Here is a 25,758-nt window from a genome sequence, read left to right on the forward strand (position 1 = left end):
GCTAGATGGACCTTTGTTGGCAAAGTAATGTCTCTGCTTTTCAATATGCTGTTTAGATTTGTCATAGCTTTTCTTCCAAGGAGCAAGCATCTTTTAATTTCATGGCTGCAGTCATCATCTGCAGTGATTTTGGGGTTGACACTGTAGTGATTCTGCAGTGATTTAAATGAAGTCCATTACATTCACATATTCTGTATTTGAAGGACTAGATCAGGCTATAGTATTAGTCTCTCAGTCATGTCTGACTCTTTGTGACTCCTATGGACTGTGGCCTGCCAGGCATCTCTGTCTATGGAATTCTCCAGGCAAGAATACTGGAGTGGGTTGATGTTTCCTTCTCTAAGATCAAGCTATGACAGGCGGTAAAAATCTGCTTTCCATTACACCTAGGTAGGTGTCTTAGCAACATACCATTCTGTTTTATGCCCACAGAGAATGAAAAAGCTCTACTGTTCAGAATTTTTCACTGACATAATTCATTAGTAATTATCATCAGAAAAATGATCAGAATGGTAACTATAGACAATAAATCAATAACTGAGTGGTAACTATAGTAAATAAACTACCCCTATACTGAACCATCAACTGGAACTTTGTCCTTCTGTTGCTTCAGATTGCCCAGGTAAAATCTTCAGGTAGAGCTCATATATCAGCAACTTCCATTCTCTGTAGAAAAGAGGTCCAGAGTTTCCTCTCAACGTAAGTAGTCAGTATTAGATCTGAGAGGAATGCCTTAAGTGTGGTATTCTCTAGCTCAGAGGGGTAGCATGGAGGTCACATGACTGTACTCTGCTAGAATTGTAATCTACTTATAAGTGCTTTCCCATCTCCTCTGATACCCTTCATTTCCATTTACAACCTGTTTTGACCCATACCCTTTCCCCTATGATTGGCCTTTCTGGCTCAGTAGATGTATTATAAAACCATGAGGACAGTAAGAACAGCAGCCTTGTTAACGCTTCTCCTTGGACTCACTCCAAGGTTGATATTACAGATTTTGACAGATAAAGAATCACAGCACACATGGCCCTGTGTTTAGACATAGGGCTTAATTTACCTCCATGGATGAAGCTGTGACATATTCCCAAGAGTCTTTAAGGACAGACACTGTCAAATTTAGTAGTATTAATATTGTGCTTTCTGCACTGATAACATTTTCTTTTGGTGCATGTAACTTTAAGCTCAGGCCTGGGACCAAGAGATCAGGCAAAACAAAACAAAAGAAACTTGTAAAATGGGAAAAATAGATAGTTGTATACTTAAATCATCCCCCATCACCTCATTCTTACCTTCCAATCCCAGAAGCATTCCCAGTAGAATCTTGGCATGGCTTGCTACCATAGTCAATGTTAGCATAAAATAATTTAATTAAGCTAATCATTAAATCCTTTTTTCCTTTCCGGCCATTTTAATTAACTAGTGCATCAATTTCCCATTTCAGTCTTCAATTATATCGCTGCTCTACAGATGTTAACAAATGTAGCACACCTGTGAGATATTTCTTGTCCATTTCTGTGTATTTATAGCAGTGAAATGTATACAATGGTCAGATTATACTGAAGTGGGCCAAAGGAGGGGGAATTGGCTGCTCCAAACTTTAACCATACTTCCCAATGTTGCCTAAGTTAAATCCGGCTTAGGGTTAAACAGGTATCATCCCAGTTAACACTCATTTGCAGCCTCTTGGGGCTTTTGGTAAAGGTCCAATATAGTCTACTTGCCAGCTAATATCCCAGTTCTTGGCTTTGGGAAATTTTATTCACTGCCATGTTTGTTTTCATTTTTAAAATTGGCTTTAAATAAAATACGCCAATTTTAAATTTCAGTAAATATATACAGGCATGCAAGCATCAACATAATTACACAGAATATTTCCACCACTCTGCAAAAGTTAATGAGAAAAGTTGGATGCTGTCATTTTCCCACTCTGCAGTCAGTCCTTTCTCCAACTCCCAGCATCTGGCATCCAGTTACTTACCATGTGTCTATAATTTTCTATTTTTAAAATGTCACATAAATGGAATTATATAATATGAGCTTACTTGCATCTCACAACTCTCAAATACTTTCTTCTTTGATTAGTAGGTTAATAGAAGTATGTTGGTTAATTTCAAAATGTGGGGTGGGGGTTCTCCAGATACATCTCTGTTAATTTTGTGTATATTTGGAGAACACATATATATCTTTTCTCCTATCTTTTCATCTCCCTCCTTTTTGCCTCCTTTCTTTTGGATGGCTTGGAAGTTTTTTTTTTTTTTTTTTTTTTAACTATGTGGCCCTATGCAAGGTAACTAAGTTGGAAGATCTGTTACTTCCCCATGAATAGTTTCTTCACTTCCCAAGAGCAAGGTTTTCATGACCTACTCACATATCATCATTTATGCTAATGGATCTGTGTTCAACTTAATGAATTTTTAAAAATTAGACATATTTATGTAATCAAAACCAAAATCCAGATTTAGATCATTGCCAGTATCTCCCTAGTCAATACTTGCCCTCCTGGAGATAACAGTTTTCCAGATTCTTAACGCTGTAGATTCATTTTTTTCTATCCTTTAATTTTATATGGTTGAATCATACAGAATATGCTCCATATATGTGTGTGTATGTTAGTTGCTCAGTTGTGTCTGACTCTTTGCGACCCTATAGACTATAGCCTGCCAGGCTCCTCTGTCCATAGAATTCTCCAAGCAAGAGTAGTGGAGTGGGTTGCCATTCCTTCTCCAGGGGATTTCCCTGTCCCAGTGATCGAACTGGGTCTCCCACATTGTAGTCACATTCCTTACCATTTGAGCTACTAGCGATGTCCCAATATTATATATACACATACCAAAAAAAGATGATCAGCATCACTCCAGTGGTATCTCTGGGAAAGGGAATGATTGGCAAGAGAAGAGTTGATAGAAAATACAACAAATTTTTCTGTATCGTGAAAATTTACCATATATTGCCAGGGGGATGGTATGGGGAGGGAGGAGGGAGGAGGGTTCAGGATGGGGAACACATGTATACCTGTGGCGGATTCATTTAGATACGTGGCAAAACTAATACAATTTTGTAAAGTTAAAAAAAATAAATAAATAAAATTTAAAATGAAAAACTGAAAAAAAAAAAAAAAAAAGCATTCCAATTATGTCCAGATTCTTTGGCTAGGAAGAACTTGGTATTTTCAGTTTAGATTAATTTTTGTCCTCGGCAACTTTTTGTGAACTTTTGAGTCTATACAATTTCTCTTGGATGCTGTTTATTCCATTAGCATTCTGTATTCAAATAAAAGGCAAGAACCTTGGAAAACTAAATAAAAATTTCTTGATTTAAATTAAAAAAAAAAAAGAATGTTTTCATGTAATACTTATACAATTAAAAATACATATTTCTAAATGGCAGGACTGTTCTGAAATCCAATATGGAAATAGTGTTTAAATAAGTCTAAAAACCAGAAATGTCAATAAATACTAAGTCATTAATATGAAAATTTCATGAGTTCACCCACACCTGTAAGACACTGAGGTTATGTAACACAATTATAGAAATATGTTTCTATACATCCATATAGAGCCAAGCCTTATATAAGACCATTCCATAATTTTATGGCCACAAAACTTTGCTGATACCTTCTCCACATGGAAAAGTTCTATCGTCCTTTTTTTTTTTGCTTAAATTTTTTCTGAAAATTAAAGTGTGTGTGTGTTGGGGGTGGGGGGTAAGCCTGAAAACCTACACTGTATCATTTATATCTGTGTCTTTAGAAGGAATGTGCCACTCAGCAAATCTTTCTTTAATAGTGTTCTTGAGAATAATTTCTGTCTCTGTACACCTATAGGCAATCAATAGAAACTATGTGCTATAAATGTTAAAATCAGATCTATACTTTTGTCATTGGAATGTCAAGGACAAATCAACTTGGTTTGATACTTTACCCAAAAGTTTAATACCGTTAATCACCATCTCCAACCTTTCAAAGAGGCGCACACACATACATACACACAAATGAAAAGTAATATCAGTCACAGTAAGGTCATATTCTATAGCTCTGTTTTTCTAACAGGTCAGGTTCTCTCCGGGTTATAATCCATTTTCTAGCAGTATTAGGGGTAGAATATGTACTGTTCAGTGAAATGTCACATGAACTTCAATATGGAGCTATGCAATCATAGAAAATCTGCAAGTGAGCAACAAAGAAAGTGAGAGCATACTCTGTGGACATTCATAGGGAAACTCAAGACAAATATATCTGTAGTGAGAATTTCAATCATAAGAGTTGCTGAGCAACATTTTCTCAAAAATAAGAACACAAAACCACCTCATTTTTTTCTTTTTAACAGCTAAGGAGATTAACTGCATGTTCTCTAAATAAGGCTTTCCACCAAAGATAACACCTTGATTTCTACAAGAAGAGAGTAGCTTGGTGTTTACCAAGAAGAAATACTATGGAATCTTCCTTTTAATGCTGTTTAAAATGTGAATTTATTTGTAACATCTTCCACAGCTTGAGACCTTGTTATTTCAGAGATCAGCAAGGTGTACACTATCAAATGAGGTACATGATTTAGGCTTTGAGGACCCTGAGGCTCCAGGGCATTTACTGTTAATAGGCTCATGAAATAAATGAATTGGGCTCAAACCCCATGGTTTCTTGAAAATGAATATAATTATAAAAATTCACAACAACAAAGTAAATGTGTTCACATGTAATATCCATATTTGAATCAGATTACCACCTGCCTGTTGTGTCTATGCTAACCGATCAAATGACACTGTCTCAAACGTGAATTTCTCATTGTCCTCAACAAAAATCCACTACCCAGTATATTTCTGATACCAGAGAGTCAATCATTCTATTGATACTTAGCATTATTCAAGGTGTATTTTAAAAAAAAGATAAAAATATCATGTGTTGTGCCAAATACAGATTTTAAAAAGCTTAAAAAAATAATCAATCTATACTTTTTGTTCCCTATGAATCTGAATTCCATATCTTATAAAAGGAACTTAAACTGAAGGACTACAATATAATGCCAGTTTAGAGGCAGTTATATATTTAGGGACAAAAAAGAAAGCCAAAAAAGAAAAAAGACTCACTATTAATCACTTTGGTAAATAATCAAAAGCCCATTCTAAAACTTACCCTTACTCAATTCCTTTAGCTTATAACTCCACATTTTTATATTCTAAGTCAATCTTCCTTTTCAGTTTTAACTGTTTTTTAGTGAACTCAGATTATCTGAGTGGTAACAGACAGCTCCCTTGAAAGTCTGGCTACATACCTAGAGCTGCTACTTTGATGATGATTGCTTGAATGTTAGATGATATCATCTCTTGGAGCAAATCTTCCTGGTTTCTCTGCCAAAGGTAAGCTAAAGGCTGGAGATTAAGCCTTTTACACCTATAAAATAATTTTAAAAAAATCATATAACATCTTAATGTTCTATACTTAGATCCATAGCAATTACTTTGATTTTAAACATACTGCTTCTCTCAAGGATTTTAGCATATAAAATACTTTAAAAAGCATGTTTTGCATAATGAAGTTTATGTATACAACATAAACATGTTTAATTTCCACAAGCTATGCCTAAACAGATAAAAATGAAATCTCCAGGCAGATTAGAAATATTAATTTTAGTAAGACTCTAAGTTTAGAAATCTATGCAAAAAAGCTTCCAAATGCTAATGGATGATTATTTTTGTTTTTAGAACTTCCTTAGGAGTCAAAATTGCAAAGCTTAAGCAAAATAGGCAAATAAATTTATCCTAATAAAATAATCATATTAATTAGGATAAATTTATATCCTAATAAATAGGAAATAATCATATCTTAACAAAATAATCATATACTGATTAAATTTATAATATCTATGGTTAAATGAACTACTCTTATTTAACTTTGAAACTTTTTTTAAAGAATTTGACTCTGAGGGGGTAGAGATAAATTAGAAGTATGAGAGTTAACAGATAAAAATTATCTATTATATATATAAAATAGACAAACAACAAGGGTTTAACTGTGTAGTACAGGGAACTGGAACTATATTCAATATTGTATAATCACCTATAATGGAAAATAATCTGGAAAAAATATATGACTTTGCTATATACTGAAACTTTGCTATACACACTTTGCTATACACTTTGTTATACTTTGCTATATACCTGAAACTAACATAATATTGTAAATCAACTATGCTGCTGCTAAGTCACTTCAGTAATGCCCGACTCTGTGCGACCCCAGAGACGGCAGCCCACCAGGCTCCCCCGTCCCTGGGAGTCTCCAGGCAAGAACATTGGAGTGGGTTGCCATTTCCTTCTCCAAATCTATACTTGAAAATAAAAGAGAAAAAAGGTGAAAAGATACTTTAATAAAAACAAGCAAAAAGAATCAAGAATAAGCATAACTATAATGATGGCAAAAAAAAAAAAAAGAATTCATGTCTGAAAGAAAAAGTAATAACAAAAAGTGCAAACACTGAGCACTTAATATGCTGCAAGTATTGTACTACAAATTTTACATTATGGTGCTGGAAAAATTCAGATTTTGGAGTCCAGACATATCTGAGTTTGAAACCTCCTAAACTCACTAGCTGCATGACTTTAACAAGTCAGAGCTAAGCTTTAGTTTCCTAGTTCATATATAGGGACAAAAATATTTCTTTCCAAAGTTCTTGAGAAGATTACAATATTAGAAAGTGAAGTCAGCCTTTATTCCTCTTTTCTTCACATTCTACATCTAATCTACTACAATGCAGAATGCAATCACTCCTCACCAGTACCACTGGTAACATGCTGGTTGGAGCCACCACTATCTTTCGGCATACAGGATGCTAGTTCCCCAACCAGGGACTGAACCTACACACCTGCAGTGGAAGCACAGTCTTTTTTTTTTTTTTTTTACTCTACTTGGCAGATAATTTTATTTTATTTTTTTTAATATAAATTTATTTAATTGGAGGCTAATTACTTTACAACAGAGTCTTAACCACTGGACTGCCAGAGAAGTTTCCATTCTTGCCCTTTATATAATAGTTAGTGTGATCCTTTTAAAACATAAATGGATCATGGGATTCCTCTGCTCTAAACCCTCCCCTTGTCACTCCTAGTAAATAAGCCCTGCAGGGGTCCCACCCTGGTTGCCTCTCATACCTCACCTCCCACTACACTCCAACCTGCCCCCGCCCCCCGCCCCCCCACCCCCTGCCCCAGCCTGCTCACTCTTGTCTAACATACTTGCCATGCTCCCTACCTTCCTCACTTGCATCATGCCTTTAGTTAGATATAACTTCCTCAGGGAGGATTAATTAATTAAAATTAATATAGATTAACTGATAATCAATTAAAAGTAATATAGATAAAAATGTTGTACAATGCCTGGATAAAATAGGTATTCAATAAACAGTAGAGACAAATGATTCACTCAAGTCACACTGTAAGTGGCTGAGCTCAAATTTCTAGTAAAAAATATAGCTCTAGGCTCCACCATCCCTAGTGTCAGTAAAGTTTCCTGGATGACAACTCCAGCATACATGGAACGCTCTGTCTTGCAGAAAATTCCAATACTTATTAAATATACCACATATTTGGTCATTTACTCATACATGGTCTTAAGCAATATTAATACCGATTTTTTTTTTCTTGCACATATACCTTGACTTTCAAAGAAATCAAGATCTTCCTTAATGTTGAGACTGTTTTGTATAATTTTCCTTTGTAAAATGATCTGAGCATCTAAATCAATGTTGAAACAATGCTTAGGCAGTTAATAAACATAAAATAATAAAACTATAACTACCCACGTAATACAAGCATTACAGTCTTTGCTGTCCTATCACCAATATTTAATGTCTACTAACCAAATTTTTCTCTCCACATTTTTGAGGTAAAGATTTTTCGGTTGTTTTTTTGAAGAAAATTTTATTCCTTCCTGGCCTTACTGGAAAATTCTTGGTTGTTTCTTTGGTATCCCTGATCTTTTGAGTATTTTTAGACTTAAGTCATATTTCTTTGGGGTCTTCCCTGGTGGTGCAGTGGTAAAGAATCTGCTTGCCAATGCAGGAGATTCAGGTTTGATCCCTGGGTGGAGGAGATGCCCTGGAGAAGGTAATGGCAACCCACTTTAGTATTCTTGTCTGGAGAATCCCATGGAGAGAGGAGACTGGTGAGCTACAGCCCATGGGGATGCAAAACAGTTGGACATGAGGAGCCTAGTAGGCTACAGTCCATGGGGTCGCAAAGAGTTGGACACGACTGAGCGACTTCACTTCACTTCAGTAGTGACTAAACAGCAATGTATATCTTATACTTATTTAAATTCTTTAACAGCATAAAATATCATGGTTGGAATAAGATTCCTCTGTAAATCACTACTGTATTTGAGCTTGTGACATCTATTAAACTCTTTATATCTCGAAAATATAATGAAGAAATTACAAATTGGAGAGTGGCTAATTCAAAACTGAGTTTGTAGACCAATGGCTCCCAATAAAGAAAGTTAAGTCACTCACTCGGTCTGACTCTTTGCAACCCCATGGACTGTAGCCTACCACGCTCCTCTGTCCATGGGATTTTCCAGGCAAGAGTACTGGAGTGGGTTGCCATTTCCTTCTCCAGAGGATCTTCCCAACCCAGGGATCAAACCTGGGTCTCCCGAATTGTAGGCAGACGCTTTACCATTGAGCCACCAGGGAAGATTAAAAAAAAATACTGCAGATGTGCTTTTTTTTTTTTTTGGTGCTGAAACCCAGGAATGAACAGATGTGCTTTATGGTATATAATATTGTTAAACTATCTGTTGAAGTGTACCTGAGATTGCATTTTGAGAAACAGTTTGCCTCCACTTTTGAGTATCCAATGGGCCCCTCTCTCATGTAGATATAAAGTGGCTTCCCAACAGGAACACATTGCCTGGAAAATCCCATGGACGGAGGAGCCTGGTAGGCTGCAGTCCTTGGGGTCGCTAAGAGTTGGACACGACTGAGCGACTTCACTTTCTCTTTTCACTTTCATGCATTGGAGAAGGAAATGGCAACACATTCCACTGTTCTTGCCTGGAGTGTACTTCCCCAGGGATGGGGAAGCCTGGTGGGCTGCCGTCTATGGGGTTGCACAGAGTCGGACACGACTGAAGTGACTTAGCAAAGCTTTTATAAATAGACGTCAGCCCTACCTACAGTTTGGCTATCCATTAAATCACATACATTTGAATTTATTCAAAAGCAAAGATTTTTACACAAAATATTCTCAGAGAATATGATTTAAAACTGGATGAGAATAATATTATTTTTAACATTTGGCTAAGGGATATGCAATCCATCTCCATCTATAAATCAGCTGTTCTCAAATGCAGGCAGACAGAACACAAGGAAATTTTTTCAAAATACACATTACTATCTCACATGGGAGGTGAGGGAGATGGGAGGAGTAACAATCTAATGATTCCTTTAAAGTTGAATGGGTTTTTATAGAAGTATTTCAATCTCATGAATATTCTTTTCCAAGAACTGAGTTTGAAGGACCAAAGAAGATATTTCTTAATATATTTTTTCCTTTAAAATATTACTACACTACTTCTATTTGCTCCTGATTTTTATTACAAATGATAATGAGTTAAAAAATATTAAAAAGTTATACTATTTCAAATAAGGGAAATTTGAGAATAATATTTCAAAAAAACTTTTGCTTCAATTTTTATTATAATTTTTCCCTTATGGTAATTTGGTAAGTTTTCTCATGCATAGATATAAAGATGGAAAAAAAGTAAAAATACAACTTTTGTTACTTAGGGCAATACATTTAGTTTCATGGGACACGTGGTGGTGATGGTGGTTCGGTCTCTAAGTCGTGTCTGACTCTGAGATCCCATGGTCTATAGCCCACCAGGCTCCTCTGTCCATGCAACATGTAGAATGCTATATCTATTTATCATTTGGGTATAATTATTTATTTTTCATTAATCCACATTCTTAATTACTACATTTAAAAAATATAAAACAAATTAATGTTCTCTTACACATTTTCTACTCGAACACGCTGATAGTCAGAGAGTATAGCACCTACTGATATTCCCTCTACTTCTTCTTTTTCCTGAAAATAAAGCAAAACATGTGTAAAAATATAAATAAACATGTGGCTCTGTATCATGTTCTGAAAATTATAAATGAATTGTTTCATTTAGAAAACCACCTTAAAGTAGAATAATTTACTGAAAATACAATCCACGTTTAGGGAAAAAAAGTATATTAAAAAATACATGTTTAACTCACCCTCTCAGTTCTGGGGATAAATAATTATTCTTTTTACCAAAAACCCCAATTACTAGAGACCATTTTCCAAGGAGAAGATAAAGGCAGCACTTCCAAAATGTTTTCTGACTTGATATCCCTTTAAAGATTCACTGATATTTGACAGAAATTTCAAAGAAATTTCTATTTAAGGAAATTTTTTCTATTTAAGGAAGTTTTCCCAGATTGAGTAACTTTAAAAAAATTGAACCAATGGTTCAGTTCAGTCGCTCAGTCGTGTCTGACTGAGATCCCACGGACTGCAGCATGCCAGGCCTCCCTGTCTATCACCAACTTCCAGAGTTTACTCAAACTCACGTGCATCAAGTCAGTGATACCATCCAACTGTCTCATCCTCTGTCGTCCCCTTCTCCTCCTGTCTTCAATCTTTCCCAGCATCAGGGTCTTTTCAAATGAGTCAGCTATTTGCAGCAGGTAGCCAAACTAGTGGAGTTTCAGCTTCAGTATCAGTCCTTCCAATGAATATTCAGGACTGATTTTCTTTAGGATGGACTGGTTGGATCTCCTTGTATGTCTATGCGACTCTCAAGAGTCTTCTCCAACACCACAGTTCAAGCGCATCAATTCTTTGGTGTTCAGCTTTCTTTATAGTCCAACTCTCACACCCATACATGACTACTTGAAAAACCATAGCTTTGACTAGACAGACTATTGTTGGCAAAGTAATGTCCCTGCTTTTTAATATGGTGTCTAGGTTGGTCATAGCTTTTCTTCCAAGGAGCAAGTGTCGTTTAATTTCATGGCTGCAGTCACCATCTGCAGTGATTTTGGAATCCCCAAAATAAAGTCTCTCACTGTTACCATTGTTTCCCCATCTATTTGCCATGAAGTGATGGGACAGAATACCATGATCTTAGTTTTCTGAAAGTTGAGTTTTAAGCCAGCTTTTTCACTCTCCTCTTTCATTTTCATCAAGAGGTTTTCAGTTCTTCTTTGCTTTCTGCCATAAGGGTAGTGTCATCTGCATATCTGAGGTTATTGATATTTCTCCCCAAAATCTTGTTTCCAGCTTGTGTTTCATCCAGTCCAGCATTTCTCATGATGTACTCTGCGTATAAGTTAAACAATCAGGGTGACAATATACAGCCTTGACATACTCCTTTCCTGATTTGGAACCAGTCCATTGTTCCATGTCCAGTTCTAACTGCTGCTTCTTGACCTACATACAAGTTTCTCAGGAGGCAGATCAAGTGGTCTGGTATTCCCAACTCTTGAAGAATTTTCCAGAGTTTGTTGTCGTCCACACAGTCAAAGGCCTTGGCATAGTCAATAAAGCAGAAGTAGATGTTTTTCTGGAACTCTCTTGCTTTTTTGATGATCCAATGGATGTTGGCAATTTGATCTCTGGTTCCTCTGCCTTTTCTAAATCCAGCTTCAACATCTGGAAGTTCACAGTTCACATACTGTTGAAGCCTGCCTTGGAGAATTTTGAGTATTACTTTGCTAGGATGTGAGAAGAGTGCAACTGTGAGGTAGTTTGAGCATTCTTTGGCATTGCCTTTCTTTGGGATTGGAATGAAAACTGACCTTTCCCAGTCCTGTGGCCACTGCTGAGTTTTCCCAATCTGCTGGCATAGTGAATGCAGTGCTTTCACAGCATCATCTTTCAGGATTTGAAATAGCTCAGCTGGAATTGCATCACCTCCACTAGCTTTGTTCATAGTGATGCTTTCTAAGGATCACTTGACTTCACATTCCAGGATGTCTCGTTCTAGGTGAGTGATCATACCATCGTGATTATCTGGGTTGTTAAGATTTTTTTTGTATAGCTCTTCTGTCTATTCTTGCCACCTCTTCTTAATATCTTCTGCTTCTGTTAGTTCCATGCCATTTCGGTCCTTTATTGTACCCATCTTTACATGAAATGTTCCTTTGGTATCTCTAGTTTTCTTGAAGAGATCTCTAGTCTTTCCCTTTCTATTGTTTTCCTGTATTTCTTTGCATTGATCTCTGAGGAAGGCTTTCTTATCTCTCCTTGCTATTCTTTGGAAATCTGCATTCAAATGGGTATATCTTTCCTTTTCTCCTTTGCGTTTCACTTATCTTCTTTTCACAGCTATTTGTAAGATCTCCTCAGCAAACAATTTGCCTTTTTGCATTTCTTTTTCTCAGGGATGGTCTTTATCAATGCCTCCTGTACAATGTCATGACCCTCTGTCCATAGTTCATCAGGTACTCTTATCAGATTTAATCCCTTGAATCTATATGTCACTTCCACTGTATAACTGTAAGGGATTCCACTGTATAATTATAAGCAATGGTATAAGTAGATAAAGGAATACAATGATTTTAATCTGTATCTTAAAAAAAAAATGACTGGCAGAGGAACATCCAGGAAGTATTGATGATAGAGGATAAAGACATCTCAGATGAGAAGGACACAATGAATTCTTGTCAACAGAGTTACAAGTCAGAACACCCAACAGTATATTCAGCAGTATCCCCCAGGGATGAGTGCTAACCTATCTATCTAGCATACCCATTGAAAATGTAATTTCAAATATGATCAAGTTTGCAGATGAAAGCTAGAATGGATTAAAAGGAAAAGAAAATCAATTAAGTACCTAGATGGATATGGACAACACAGGGATTTGGAAGGACAAGCCCAGGATAAGATTTAATGAAAAGAAGCATAAAATAATACACTAAGGGAAGAATTATACACAATACAGGTATAAATTAGGGAACAGTTATCTGGAAAACAGATACGGAAAAAGTGACTTGGGGGTGATTACGAATAACAAACTGAATAGAAATTCTCTGAATAGGCATAAAAGAAAAGTCATCCTAGATGTATGGAGTACAGAAGAAACTACTTCAGAGAAATGATTTCTTTATTAACACTCTGGTCTTTCCAAACTTGTAAACCTACAAAGTACAACAACAGCATTTCGCATAAAAATAAATGTAATACTTTGAGATATTCTAAAATAACCTTGAAAGTCCTAAAATGATGCTATAATAAACAAAAATGAACAAGAGGAATCTCTCATGTCTTTGAAGATTAAAGCAAATTTAAAAGTTCTACTCTAAAATGATAGGGAAATATCTTCCCAAATTTCCTTATAATAAATAGATTCTCCAGGAAAAGAGCTATTTCCTTTGTTTTCTTATTTCAGCAACTTTGTGAGAACATTTGCTTATAACCTTTCTCTAACCTTCCTAGCGACTTTATTTTTATAAAAGTCATTGTATTAGTAGAAAAAAGGCAAAGTGTAGTGTTTTTCATTACATGCAAATATGGCATAGATCACAGAGTAGTGAGTGATGTTATCAACAAGATCAAAATTTCAGTTATATTTTTATACCATATATTTTATCTGGTAAAATAAAGTTTACCAGATATAAAATATATACCATATAGTTTATCTGAAGTTCTGTCAAAAGAAAGTATAAGGTCTTGAATATTATATATATGTGTGTGTCCGTGTGACTCTCAATAGATCATGAAAACAAATACCAGTCATTGAAGTTTTTCTTTGCACACTAAGTCAAGCCACTTAAAACTAATAATTGACATTTGTTATCTATTTAAAATGGGTTAATGTTCTATAATTCTCATTTATTATTCACCATAACTCCCAAATAATTATTATTTAATTCCTTTTAGTCTACATGAAGTCTCAGGAATTCTCTTCTATTTCTATCTCTCATTTTCTATTTCATAATATTGAACTAATCAGTTCTAGAATTATATACCCAGCTAAATTTGGCTATTCTTCAATACTAAGCCTACCTAAATAAAGATTATTAGTTACATTTTTTTCAACAATCATCATTACTACTACCCATTAGAAATTCAGTCCTATTACCTATTTAGCTCTGTGATTTTGAATAAGTTATATAATTTCTCTGTGTCTCAGTTTCCTTATCTATGTAGTGAAGATAATTATAGGTCTGTTTTCTAGGGTTATTATGAACACTGAGTAAAATAATACAGAAAAATAACAGTGACAAGCATCTAGTAAGTGCTTAGTAAATAATTTCTTCTGTCATTATAAATCTTATTATTACTAATATTATTCTATAACTATTTCAGTTACTACTTCTACTATTACTACTACTAACTACCACCACTACTGTTTACTACTACAACTAGATAAAGGCCTAACTTGACAAACAAAGCCCTTCATTCCTGGGCTTTAATCTCTTGCTCATTATTACTTTTTAACAAAGGTTCCCCGACTTGTAATAGTTTTATGTGTCAATTTGACTAGGCTAAGGAGTACCTAGATTGCTGATAAAGCATCATTTCTGTGAGGATGTTTCTGGAAGAGATTATGATTTGAAATGGTAGACTGGGTAAGGAAGATAGCCCTAACCAATGCAGGTGAGCATCGTCCAATCTCTTGAGGGCCTGAATAGAACAAAAAAGTAGAGGAAGGGCATATTTATTTGCTTGAGCTGGGATATCCACCTGTCCGCAGACATCAGTGTTCCCGTTTCTAGGGCTTTTGGACTCAGGCTGAGATTTACAACACTAGTCCCTTGTTGTCAGGCTTTTGGGTTTGGATTTGAACTATATCACTAGTTTTTTAGTCCCCCAGCCTGCCAGTGGCACAGCATGGGACTTCTCAGCTTCCATAATCAGATGAACTAATCCCTCAAAACAAATCGCTTTCCATATATCTTTATAGATTCTATTGGCCCTGTTTCTCTGGAGAATCCTGACTAATACACAACGCTTGACAACCAACTCTACAGTCCAGTTACAAACTTTTCAAACCTAATGAGTCTTGAATAATCCAAAGATTAAGTAAGACTTTTGTTGAATCCTTATCATTCAGAACATACTACTAATTTTGAAGAAAGGCAAGACAGATCTTGAAAAGGTAAAAATCTAGCAGATAGTCAATCTACTCTGTAGAAAACACAGAGCTAAGCTCAGGTCCTAATCTGTGACTCATATCATTTGGGGGAAAAGTTGGTAAATTAACAATGTGTGTGTGCTTCCTACAAGTCATTGCACCCTCAGGGTCATATACTGAGTCCTCTTCTCACTCCATTCTCTGCTTCTTGAGGTTCTTGTTTGTTTCTGTGGCCTCAAGTTCTCCTACGTGCTGATAGCACCTCCATCTTTCTCTAAACTCTCTTGTTCCTTGGTATGTGAGGAGGATTGATTCCAGGACCCCAATGTGGATATCAAAATCCTAGAACATTCAAGTCTCTTATATAAAATGGTACAGCATTTAGATATAACATACACACATTCTCTCTAAAGAGAGAATATCTTAATAAAACAATGTACATGTCATGTAATAGTTATAAATACAACGACTAGATTAGCCAAACAGACATCACAAGCTTATTTGTTGCTTAGATCATAGTTTTCCACAATTTGGTCAATATGAAGCACAATTGCAAGACTGCTGGGGAGCTAGTCCATGCAGCTACCTGACCTACCTCACCAACTGTAACAATAGAGAGAGTAAAAATGTTAGTTGCTCAGTTATGTCCAGACTCTTTGTGACCCCATGGACTATAGCCTACCAAGCTCCTCTGTCCACGTGATTCTCCAGGCAAGAATACTGGAGCGGGTTGCCATTGCTTCTCCAGGGTATCTTCCTGACCCAGGGATCAAACCCAAGTCTCCCACATTAAAGGCAGACTCTTTACTCTCTGAGCCAACAGGGAAGGGTACAACAGAGAGGTCACTTGCAAAAATAGACACATACACATAAACTGGTTCAAAACATAGCTTCCTTATTACTATTTGTACATCTAACTTGTATGTTCAGAAAGGACGAATATATCAATACATCAACACTCTTGTTTAAGAATCCAATGTCTGATTACAGAGGGTCAAACGTGCTTCTCAGAATATTTTAAATTCTGGAGACCAGAAACAGACCAAATCGTAATAATGCTTAATTCTGAATAGTAGTTCATTTTTGCTATTTTATTTCGAACTTTAGATTTCCTCAAACATTTTTACAATGTATTTACCTTTTCAATTAGGGGAAAATTTATTAAAACCCATATATGCATATATGTACTCATCCTATGAGCTGGTAAGCTGGCAGACAAAATTATTCATGTGTTTATTATGCAGCAATTTATAAAGGCCTATTGTGTGACAGGTCCTATACCAGGAAGGCTGAAACACATTTGAAAAAAGCACAGATGTTAACCTTAAGAAATTAAAATCTGGTGGTGAGGGATGCAGGAGAATGGACACACTGAGAGATTAAGTAAAATAAGTGACGTAAGTCCATACAGAGTATAATGGAACACAAAGAAAAGAATCTTTCTAGGGGGATGAGATTAGAAAATACTTAAAAAAAAAAAAAAGGTAATTGAAAGAGATGCATGTATCTCAATGTTTGTTGCAGCACTTTTTACAATAGCTAGGACATGGAAGCAACCTAGATGCCCATCAACAGATGAATGGATACAGAAATTGTGGTACATATATACAGTGGAATATTACTTAGCTATAAAAAAGAATGCATTTGAATCAGTCCTAATGAGGTGGATGAATCTAGAGCCTATTATACAGAGTGAAGTAAGTTAGAAAGAGAAAGACAAATATTGTATATTAATGCATGCATATGGAATCTAGAAATAAGTACTGAGGAACCTATTTTCAGGAAAACAATTGAGATGCAGATATAGTGAACAGACCTGTGGACACAGTGAGGGAAGGAGAGGGTGGGACAAATTGATAAAAAAGTATGGAAACATATACAAAACTATATTTTAAATAGATAGCAAGTGGGGATTTTCTGTGTGACTCAGGAAGCTCAACCCAGTGCTCTGTGACAACCTTAGAGGGGTGGGAGATTGGAGGGGGATTCAGGAGGGAGGGGACATATGTATACCTGTGGCTGACTCAAGTTGATGCATGGCAGAAACCAATATAATATTGTAAAGCAATTATCCTCCAAAAAAAATTATATTCCAAACATGAAACAGTCAGAAATGTTGATTCTTTGCCCTTTCTGATCATAAGAAAATAGATAACAGCTTCTACAGTTTTCCTCCTTCAAATAGGATTTGTGTACAAAATCCACCAAATTTTTTTCTTCAAAGAAACAAACCTGGTTCTAAAAAGAAATGAATATAATGTATCAGCTAACAAATTGACATACACCTATTTATCTCCATTTGATATCTGATTGTGTGGTCAAATCTTCTATAGCAAACAGTCATCAATAATTATAAAAAAAAAAAGGACATGTCAATCTGTTAGGGCCACAGAAGTAGGTCCTGTGCCAACCTGGCACCTTTCTTCTGTGGCTCCTGGGATGCTTACTGCTTTTGGCTTGGGCCTGGTTCTCTGGAAAGTAAGAGTCCTCTGCTGGGTGAAGAGCTGCCCTGAGGGCTCCACGTAGCTTCTATGGGCCCAGTTCAGGCCTGGTCCAAGGTTTTGTATCAGGTTGGGGCTGTATCAAATTATTAGACTTGTCCATGTATAACCTAGCCCCAAAGTCTTATTAACTACTAAGCCTTATCTATGTCTTTTAAAATCAACACCCTAAGGCATCAGGAACACAGACACACAAGGACAGAAATGGACTTTTACTATGAAATGTACCTAGTGTGTCCTCATTTATATGCAAAGCCCTACCATGCAACAGTTAAAAGGTACCCAATTCAGAGACTGGGATGAAGACAGCATACCCTCAGTCATATGGTAGCAGTGAAAATTACAAGTTTAGAAGGAGGGTTTAAAGGTAGAAATTTAGACCCAAATTAGATTTATTCACTCAATATTCACTTATCTTCATACTGAGAAGTTGATTCACAAAGCCAACAACATAAATTTTTCAACCAACTTTTAAAATGCAACTTCTATAAATGAGGATTATTATTTTTTATGTTTAAACAGCTCCAGCTTTATTGAGATATAATTGACAAATAAAATTGTAAGATGTTTAAAATGTGCAATGTGATGAAAACAAGCTGTCCCTTTTTACAAATGAAAACTAGGTCTATTTATTCCAAAGACGAGAAGATATGCAGCTTGCATTTATCGGGGATATTATTTTCTTTGAAAAATGCTTCAGTTACCAGTATTATTCTGTTAATGAGTTCCTGCCTGTTGAGAAAAAAATGATCTGCTGAATTTAAAATGTTTTTCATCTGAAAGGCATTCTAACATTTTTAATATGAACCATTCATTAAAGAAGCACCCTTGCATTATAGCTCTGAGTGGTGATATTTGGACTTCTGGCAATGTGACATTATTAAATAAGAAACATTTGTGAATGCCAATGATATTCTGGGGACTGGATAATGAAACAAAAAATTTATGTGTCCAGTAAAGCACTAGATGATTTTTCCTTAAACTTTTAATTCTTCATTTCAGTAGGATTACACAAGTCCAGGTTAAGAAAAATAGCCACAGAAATGAATACTCTTTCACATGAAATAATTCTGAAAGTGACACTGAGAATTGCCAAGAGATATATTCAGGATTCTGACTAAAATTTTTGTTCGACTTATTATTGTTTTTCTTAGTATCAACAATATAAACAATTTCCAAAATGGGAAATGATCACCATCTGGAGTTCTGCCATTAAACAGTAAGCTCATGATGGAGTACTAGGTCACTAATTTGTAACATTATTATCTCCCTTTGTGAGCTTTCTCAATTAAACAGGGAAAAAGTTGTTAAGGAAATAATTTAACAAAGAAACTGTAGATTATCGTAATCATTTGTCATTTATTTCCATTTTAAAACTAAAGTGATTTCTTTTACTTTTGAGTTTGCATCTTAGTTGTAACAGTATGACACTCCTAGTTTGGAATAAATCTGTCATTTGCTACCTGGAGTGTCTTCCAACCTCAATGTACAAATTCATACATTGCTAGTCAACTTAGGCCAAATTCAACCTGAAATAAAACTGAACTCTGGAACAACTTTTCCCTCCTTGGGTTTCCAAGAATATTCATCCTGATAAGAAGGTGACATTTTGAGGACTTCTGTGAAACTCTTTAATAACAACAACATGAATAAAGGATTCAGCTGTTACTCTTTGTGGGAAGAATAAAGAAACAATCAAGAATTATTCATTTCTAAACAAATCAGTTTGGTAGCAAGTGTTTAACCTGTTTAAAAGTTGCTTTCTAAACTCATTTTCTAAGCTCCTAAGAAAACTTTCTTTGATTAGAGATAATATTTAAAATGCAACTTATATAAATGGGGATTATTATATTTTATGTTTTTTAATTACTCCAGCTTCATTGAGGAATAATTAACAGGCAAAATTGTATGCTGTTTAAAATGTTCAACATAAAGATCCATACGACCTAGACAGCATATTAAAAAGCAGAGACATTACTTTGCTGACAAAGGTCCATATAGTCAAAGCTATGGTTTCTCCAGTAGTCACCTACAGATGTATGTAAGAGTTGGACCATAAAGAAGGCTAAGCACCGAAGAATAGATGCTTTTGAAGTATGTTGTTGGAGAAGACCCTTGAGAGTCCCTTGGACTGCAAGGAAATAAAACCAGTCAATCCTAAAGGAAATCAACCCTGAATTCACTGGAAGGACTGATGCTGAAGCTGAAGCTCCACTACTTTGGCCACCTGATGCAAAAAACTGAGTCAGTGGAAAAGTTGGTGCTGGGAAAGACTGAAAGCAGGAGGAGAAGGGGACGACACAGGAGTTGGTGAAGGAGAGGGAAGCCTAGCATGCTGCAATCCATGGGGTTGCAGAGAAGGACACGACTGAGTTGACTGAACAACAATCAACAATACTTAGGTTGTTTCCATATCTTAGTTATTCTGAATAAAACTACAATGAACTTGAGAATACAGATATCTTTCAGAGATAACGATTTCACTTCCTTTAGATTTATACCTGAAAGCAGAATTGCTGGATCATATGACAGTTCTATATTTAATTTTTTGAGATACTTCCATATTGCTTTTCATAGTGGCTGTTCAACGTACAAGACCATCAACACTGTACAAGTTTCCATATTCTCCATATCCTTTCCCGCATTTCTTATCTTTTTGATAATAGATAATCCTAACAGGTGTGAATTGATATTTCATAGTGATTTTGGTTTGTATTTCCCTGATAATTAGTAATTTTGAGCACCTTTTCATATATTGCTGGCCATTCATGTCTTCTTGGAAAATGTCTCTTCAGGTGTTTTGCCTTTTTTAAATTGGTTACTGTTTTTTTTTTTTTTTTCCTTTTCTTTTTTAGTTTTCATTTTTTTGGGGGGTTAGGTTTTGAGTTGTTTGAGTTCCTTGTATACTTCAGATATTAACCCATTATAATACATATAGTTTGCATATATTTTTTCCCATTTCATAAAATGTCTTCTTATTTTGTTGATGATTTCTGAGGTTGAACACAGCTTTTTAGTTTATGGAGACCTATGTGTTTAGTTTTGCTTTTGTTGTCTTTGCTTTGCGTGTCAAGTCCAAAAAAAATCATTGCTAAGATGCGTGTCTAGGAGTTTATTGCCTATGTTTTTGTTAGGAATTTAACCAGTTTCAGATCTTACATTCAAGTCTTTAATACATTTTGAATTGATTTTTATGTATGGTGTAACACAGGGGTCCAGTTTCATCCTGTTGCATGTGGCTAACTAGTTTTCTTATTGCCATTTATTGAAGAGATTATTCTTTGCCCATTGTACATCCTTGGCTCTTTTGTCAAAAATTAATTGATGATATATGCACAAGTTTATTTCTGAGTTTTCTATTCTGTTCTATTAATCTATGTGTCTGTTTTATGCCAACACCATATTGTTTTAATTACTACTATTTTGCAATATAGTTTGCCTCCAACTTTGTTCTTTCTCAAGATTGCTTTGGCTATTTGGGAAATTTTTGTGGTTCCATACAAATTGTAGGATTTTTTTTCCTACTTCTACAAAAAACACCACTGGAATTTTGATAGGGCTGCACTGAATCTATAAACTGCTTTGAGTAGTATGGTCATTTTAACAATATTAATCTTGCCAATTGAGTGCCAAATGCTAAATACTTAACACTCTTGCACAACTGGCTTTACATTTTTAAATGACTAGGTAGGAATATTGATTGGAAAAGTGTACAGAAGCAAAATATCTACTGAGGGAACCCTAAAGAAATCTACATAAGAAATGATGGAAGTCTAAAGTAAGGCAGTGTTTATGATGATGATAATGAAAAGGCTTATTTGTGATATAAGAAAATATTAACAGATTTTGATAGCATGTGGCTGAGAAAGAAATCCAGAAAGCTCTCAATATTTTGGCTTGGTCACTTGATGGATAGCAATGGCATTACTTTTATAAGAAATACACACATTTGGGGAGGAATATAATGTGTACTATTTTGGACATTAAGCTTTATGTGCCTTTGGTCAATCAATGAGACTTGCTCAGCAGACATTCGAGTATGGAGCTCAAAGAATATATAATTGGGTGATATAAATGTGTACATCAGTGGTAACTGAAGCCAGAAGAAGAGATGATGAGATGAAGTCAAATGGAAGTGTAGACTAAAAGAGGGTGAAAAATGAAGCCATAAGGAACCATAACACTTATAAAGTGGGTAGAGAAAGAAGGATCTTGAAAGACAACTAAGGACAGAAAAACAGATGGAAAACTAAGACAGAAGGAAATCACAGAAGCCACGGTCAAAGAAGAAAAGTTTACTAGCTCCTAAAGAGATCAAACTGGGAAAGGAGTATGTCAAGGCTATATATTGTCACCTTGCTTATTTAACTTTTATGCAGAGTACATCATGTGAAATGATGGACTAGATGAAGCACAAGCTGGAATCAACATGGCTGGGAGAAATATCAATAACCTCAGATATGCAGATGACACCACCCTCATGACAGAAAGCAAAGAAGAACTAAAGAGCCTCACGATGAAAGTGAAACAGGAGAGAGAAAAAGCTGTCTTAAAACTCAACTTTGAAAAAACGAAGATCATGACATCTGGGCCCATCACTTCATGGCAAATAGATGGGGAAACAATGGAAACAGTGACAGACTTTTATTGGGCTCCAAAATGACTGCAGATGGTGACTAAGGCCATGAAATTAAAAGATGCTTGCTCCTTGGAAGAAAAGCTATGACAAACCTAGACGGTGTATTAACAAGCAGAGTCATTACTTTGCCAACAAAGGCCCATATAGTCAAAGCTATGGTTTTTCTAGTAATCATGTATGGATGTGAGAGCTGGACCATAAAGAAAGCTGAATGCCAAAGAATTGATACTTTTTAACTGTGGTATCAGAGAAGACTCTTGAAAGTCTCTTGGACAACAAGGAGATCAAACCAGTCAATCCTAAAGGAAATCAGTCCTGAATATTCACTGGAAGGACTGATGCTGAATCTAAAACTCCAATCCTTTGGCCTCCTGATGTGAAAAACTGACTCAGTGGAAAAAACCCTGATGCTGGCAAAGACTGAAGTCAGGAGAAGAGGGAGATGACAGAGGAGGAGATGGTTGGATAGTATCACTGACTCAATGGACATGAGTTTCAGCAAACTCTGGGAGATGGTGAAGGACAGGGAAACCTGGCGTGCTGCAGTCCATGGGGTTGCAAAGAGTCAGACATGACTGAGTGACTGAACAACCAACAATACTTAGGTTGTTTCCATACCTTAGTTATTCTAAATAAAACTGCAATGAACATGAGAGTACAGATATATTTCAGAGATAATGATTTCACTTTCTTTGGATTTGAAAAAAAAAAAAAGAGTCAGATATGACTGAGAGACTGAATTGAACTGAACTGAAAGCAGTCAAAGAAAGAAAAGACTGAAGTAAAAATGAATGAAATAAGGATTTAGTTGTTGTTGACTTTAAGAAGACAAGTTTAAACGTTCTGTTGTTGATGAGAAAAAAAATGAAGCAGCATATGAGAATGTGCAATGAGGAAGAAAATAAATATCAATAAATATTCCACAAAGATCTCTTGTAGAGAGATGGTACAACTGCTAGGAGAGAATGTAGGATTTAAGGGGGAATGCATAATGTTTAGTATTACATGATCATAAAATATAGTGGTGGCACCACCATAAAAAAAAATAACATGTTTGAGTTCAGTTTTACTTCTACTAACATACAGAAACATTATCTAGGTCAAAAAGGACCATAAGAAAATGTATGTAGCTTCATAATCTAAAAGCACTGTTGTCTTCCAAAAAGTAAAAGAAAATGAGAAAATTTCTTACTTTTATCTCAAATTGTACTCTCAGAAGAAAAACTTTAAAAATATTTCTAACTTAGGCATTTCACTACAGTACTGCTAGTTTAGATCTTCTCAGCTCTCCTTAGAATAATATCAATGGAATGGTCCTTGCTCTCTCCACCTGTAATTTCTTCTCCCTCTAGCTGATCAACTAGCAGATTTATGTTCCCAAAAGCAATCCCTTCACATTTCCCTACTGGCCAAATTCATTTCTCTCTCTCATCCAGGCTTATTTTCATAAATCCTTTATGTAACTATCTTCTATTTAGACTGAACGTACTAATTTCCTATCTTCCTCTTCTTTCCATTTGTCATTGTCTACCAATCCTCTGACCACAATCTCGATTAAATGCAATCCTACTCATTCTTCACAACCCATGACTTCGTCTGATCCCTCTGATCAGAGGTGATTTCTACTGCTTTTCAACCCTTTCTAACTCTTACTTTATACACTTCTTGAGTCACATTACAAATACTATTTGATACATATATAAAACACATTTTACAAATATGCTTTTATATATATATATATATATATATATATATATATATATATATATAAAGTAACAAAAAACTCTGATTCTGTTGACATTCACAGGCACCCAGTACCGTGTTTTACATTAACTTAGCAAAAAAGCACATAAGAAGAATTCAGTCATTACTATAGATACTACAATGATAAAAGTGAAGGGATGAGCAATTTATTTAGCAACATTAAAGTTACACTTTATAATATTATCACTTTGATGACTGTACCAGTCAAAGTACAACTAGAGGAAAAAAAAAAGAAAGAAACCACTCTAAGAATTTAAAGAAAAGTTGTCATTTAGTCGCAAAGTCATGTCTGAACCTTTGTGACCCCAAGGACTGCAGCACACCAGGCTTCCCTGTCCTTCACTATCTCCCAGAGTTTGCTAAATTCATGTCCATTGAGTCAGTGATGCTATGCAACAATCTCATCCTCTGTTGCTTCCCTTCTCCTGCCCTCAATCTTTCTCAGCATCAGGGTCTTTTCCAGTGAGTCAGCTCTTCGCATCAGGTGGCCAAAGTATTGGCGCTCCAGCTTCAGCATCAGTCTTTCTAATGAACATTTAGGAATGATTTCCTTTAGGATTGACTGGTTGGATCTCCTTGCCATCCAAGGAACTCTCAAAGAATCTTCTCCAGAACCACAATTCAAAAGCATGAATTCTTCAGTGCTCAGCCTTTTTTATGGTCCAACTCTCATATCCATACATGACTACGGAAAAAATCACAGCTTGACTATACAGACCTTTGACAGCAAAGTGATGTCTCTTCTTTTTAATACTCTGTCTAGCTTTGCCATAGATTTCCTTCCAAGGAGCAAGTGTCTTTTAATTTCGCGGCTGCAGTCACTGTCCACAGTGATTTTGGAGACTAAGAAAAGAAAATCTGTCCCTGTTTCTACTTTTCCCCCCATCCATGTGCCATGAAGTGATAGGGCTGAGAATTAATTACATAGGTTACAGAACTGAGAAGCCTACAGAACACTGAGAGAGAACTCAGGGACCAGAAATTGCAGAAAGCAGTTATTATCCATAGTTTGGGTTTCTCCTTTACTCTACACTACTACCACAGTCACAACACTTTTGACTACAAATGTCAGGAAAAGGTTGTTCCACATCAAGTAATTCTGCAACATCTGCTTAACATCCTACAACTTAACTCAACTCTGACACTACCTGCCTGGAAACAGCACCGCACAGGTTAAGGGCTCAGTCTTACAAGACCATTCTCACAACTCCTTCAGATGCCAATCTAAAGTAGTGGGTCTCCAGGTGCTTACAACTTTTTGTCCAATTGTCTACAAATCAGAGGTCCCTTGAACATTTTGAATTTTGAACCAGGTAAATACACTATCTATTCAAAAAATTAGTAAAATTAACAGCACAACAGTGAAATCCTCTGAATCTTTTTGCCCTTAGCAAATTTGGCAGGAAACTGATTTCCAAACCAATTTAATTTTTTCTCCTCTCTTTAAGAGAGCGAAAAATTCAAGAGAAAAATTCCAATTAGCCTTGATCTACATATTATTGCCTGAAGTGCTGTTACAACTATACAGTCACTAGGTTTAAGACTCTAGCAGAATGTTGCCACATAAACATATGGAATTACACAAAGGAAAAGCAAATATGGAGGACCAGTTACATTCTTAACTCTTCTTTGCCCCTGATAAACTCAAAATAAAGAAAGCACCAACTGACATAACATTAAAGTTTCAAAGCAGAGACTGTAGTTTTCAGATTTTTTAAAAAGTTAACCTGCTAATAGTCTGCATGCACATG

At 35.7% G+C, this 25,758-nt stretch overlaps 1 protein-coding gene across 2 annotated transcripts in view; it reads right to left on the reverse strand.

Moving 5' to 3' along the window:
* DPH6 (diphthamine biosynthesis 6) overlaps positions 1-25,758 on the reverse strand; it is a 189,318-nt gene that overhangs the window by 78,094 nt on the left and 85,466 nt on the right. For both annotated transcript variants that reach the window (XM_059890680.1, NM_001077016.1), the window contains 2 exon segments: positions 10,004-10,077; positions 5,268-5,386 (listed from right to left, as the gene is read on the reverse strand). In XM_059890680.1, the coding sequence (XP_059746663.1) occupies positions 5,268-5,386; positions 10,004-10,077 (193 nt within the window).

Source organism: Bos taurus, chromosome 10, assembly GCF_002263795.3.
Source record: "Bos taurus isolate L1 Dominette 01449 registration number 42190680 breed Hereford chromosome 10, ARS-UCD2.0, whole genome shotgun sequence".
Lineage (NCBI taxonomy): Eukaryota > Metazoa > Chordata > Mammalia > Artiodactyla > Bovidae > Bos > Bos taurus.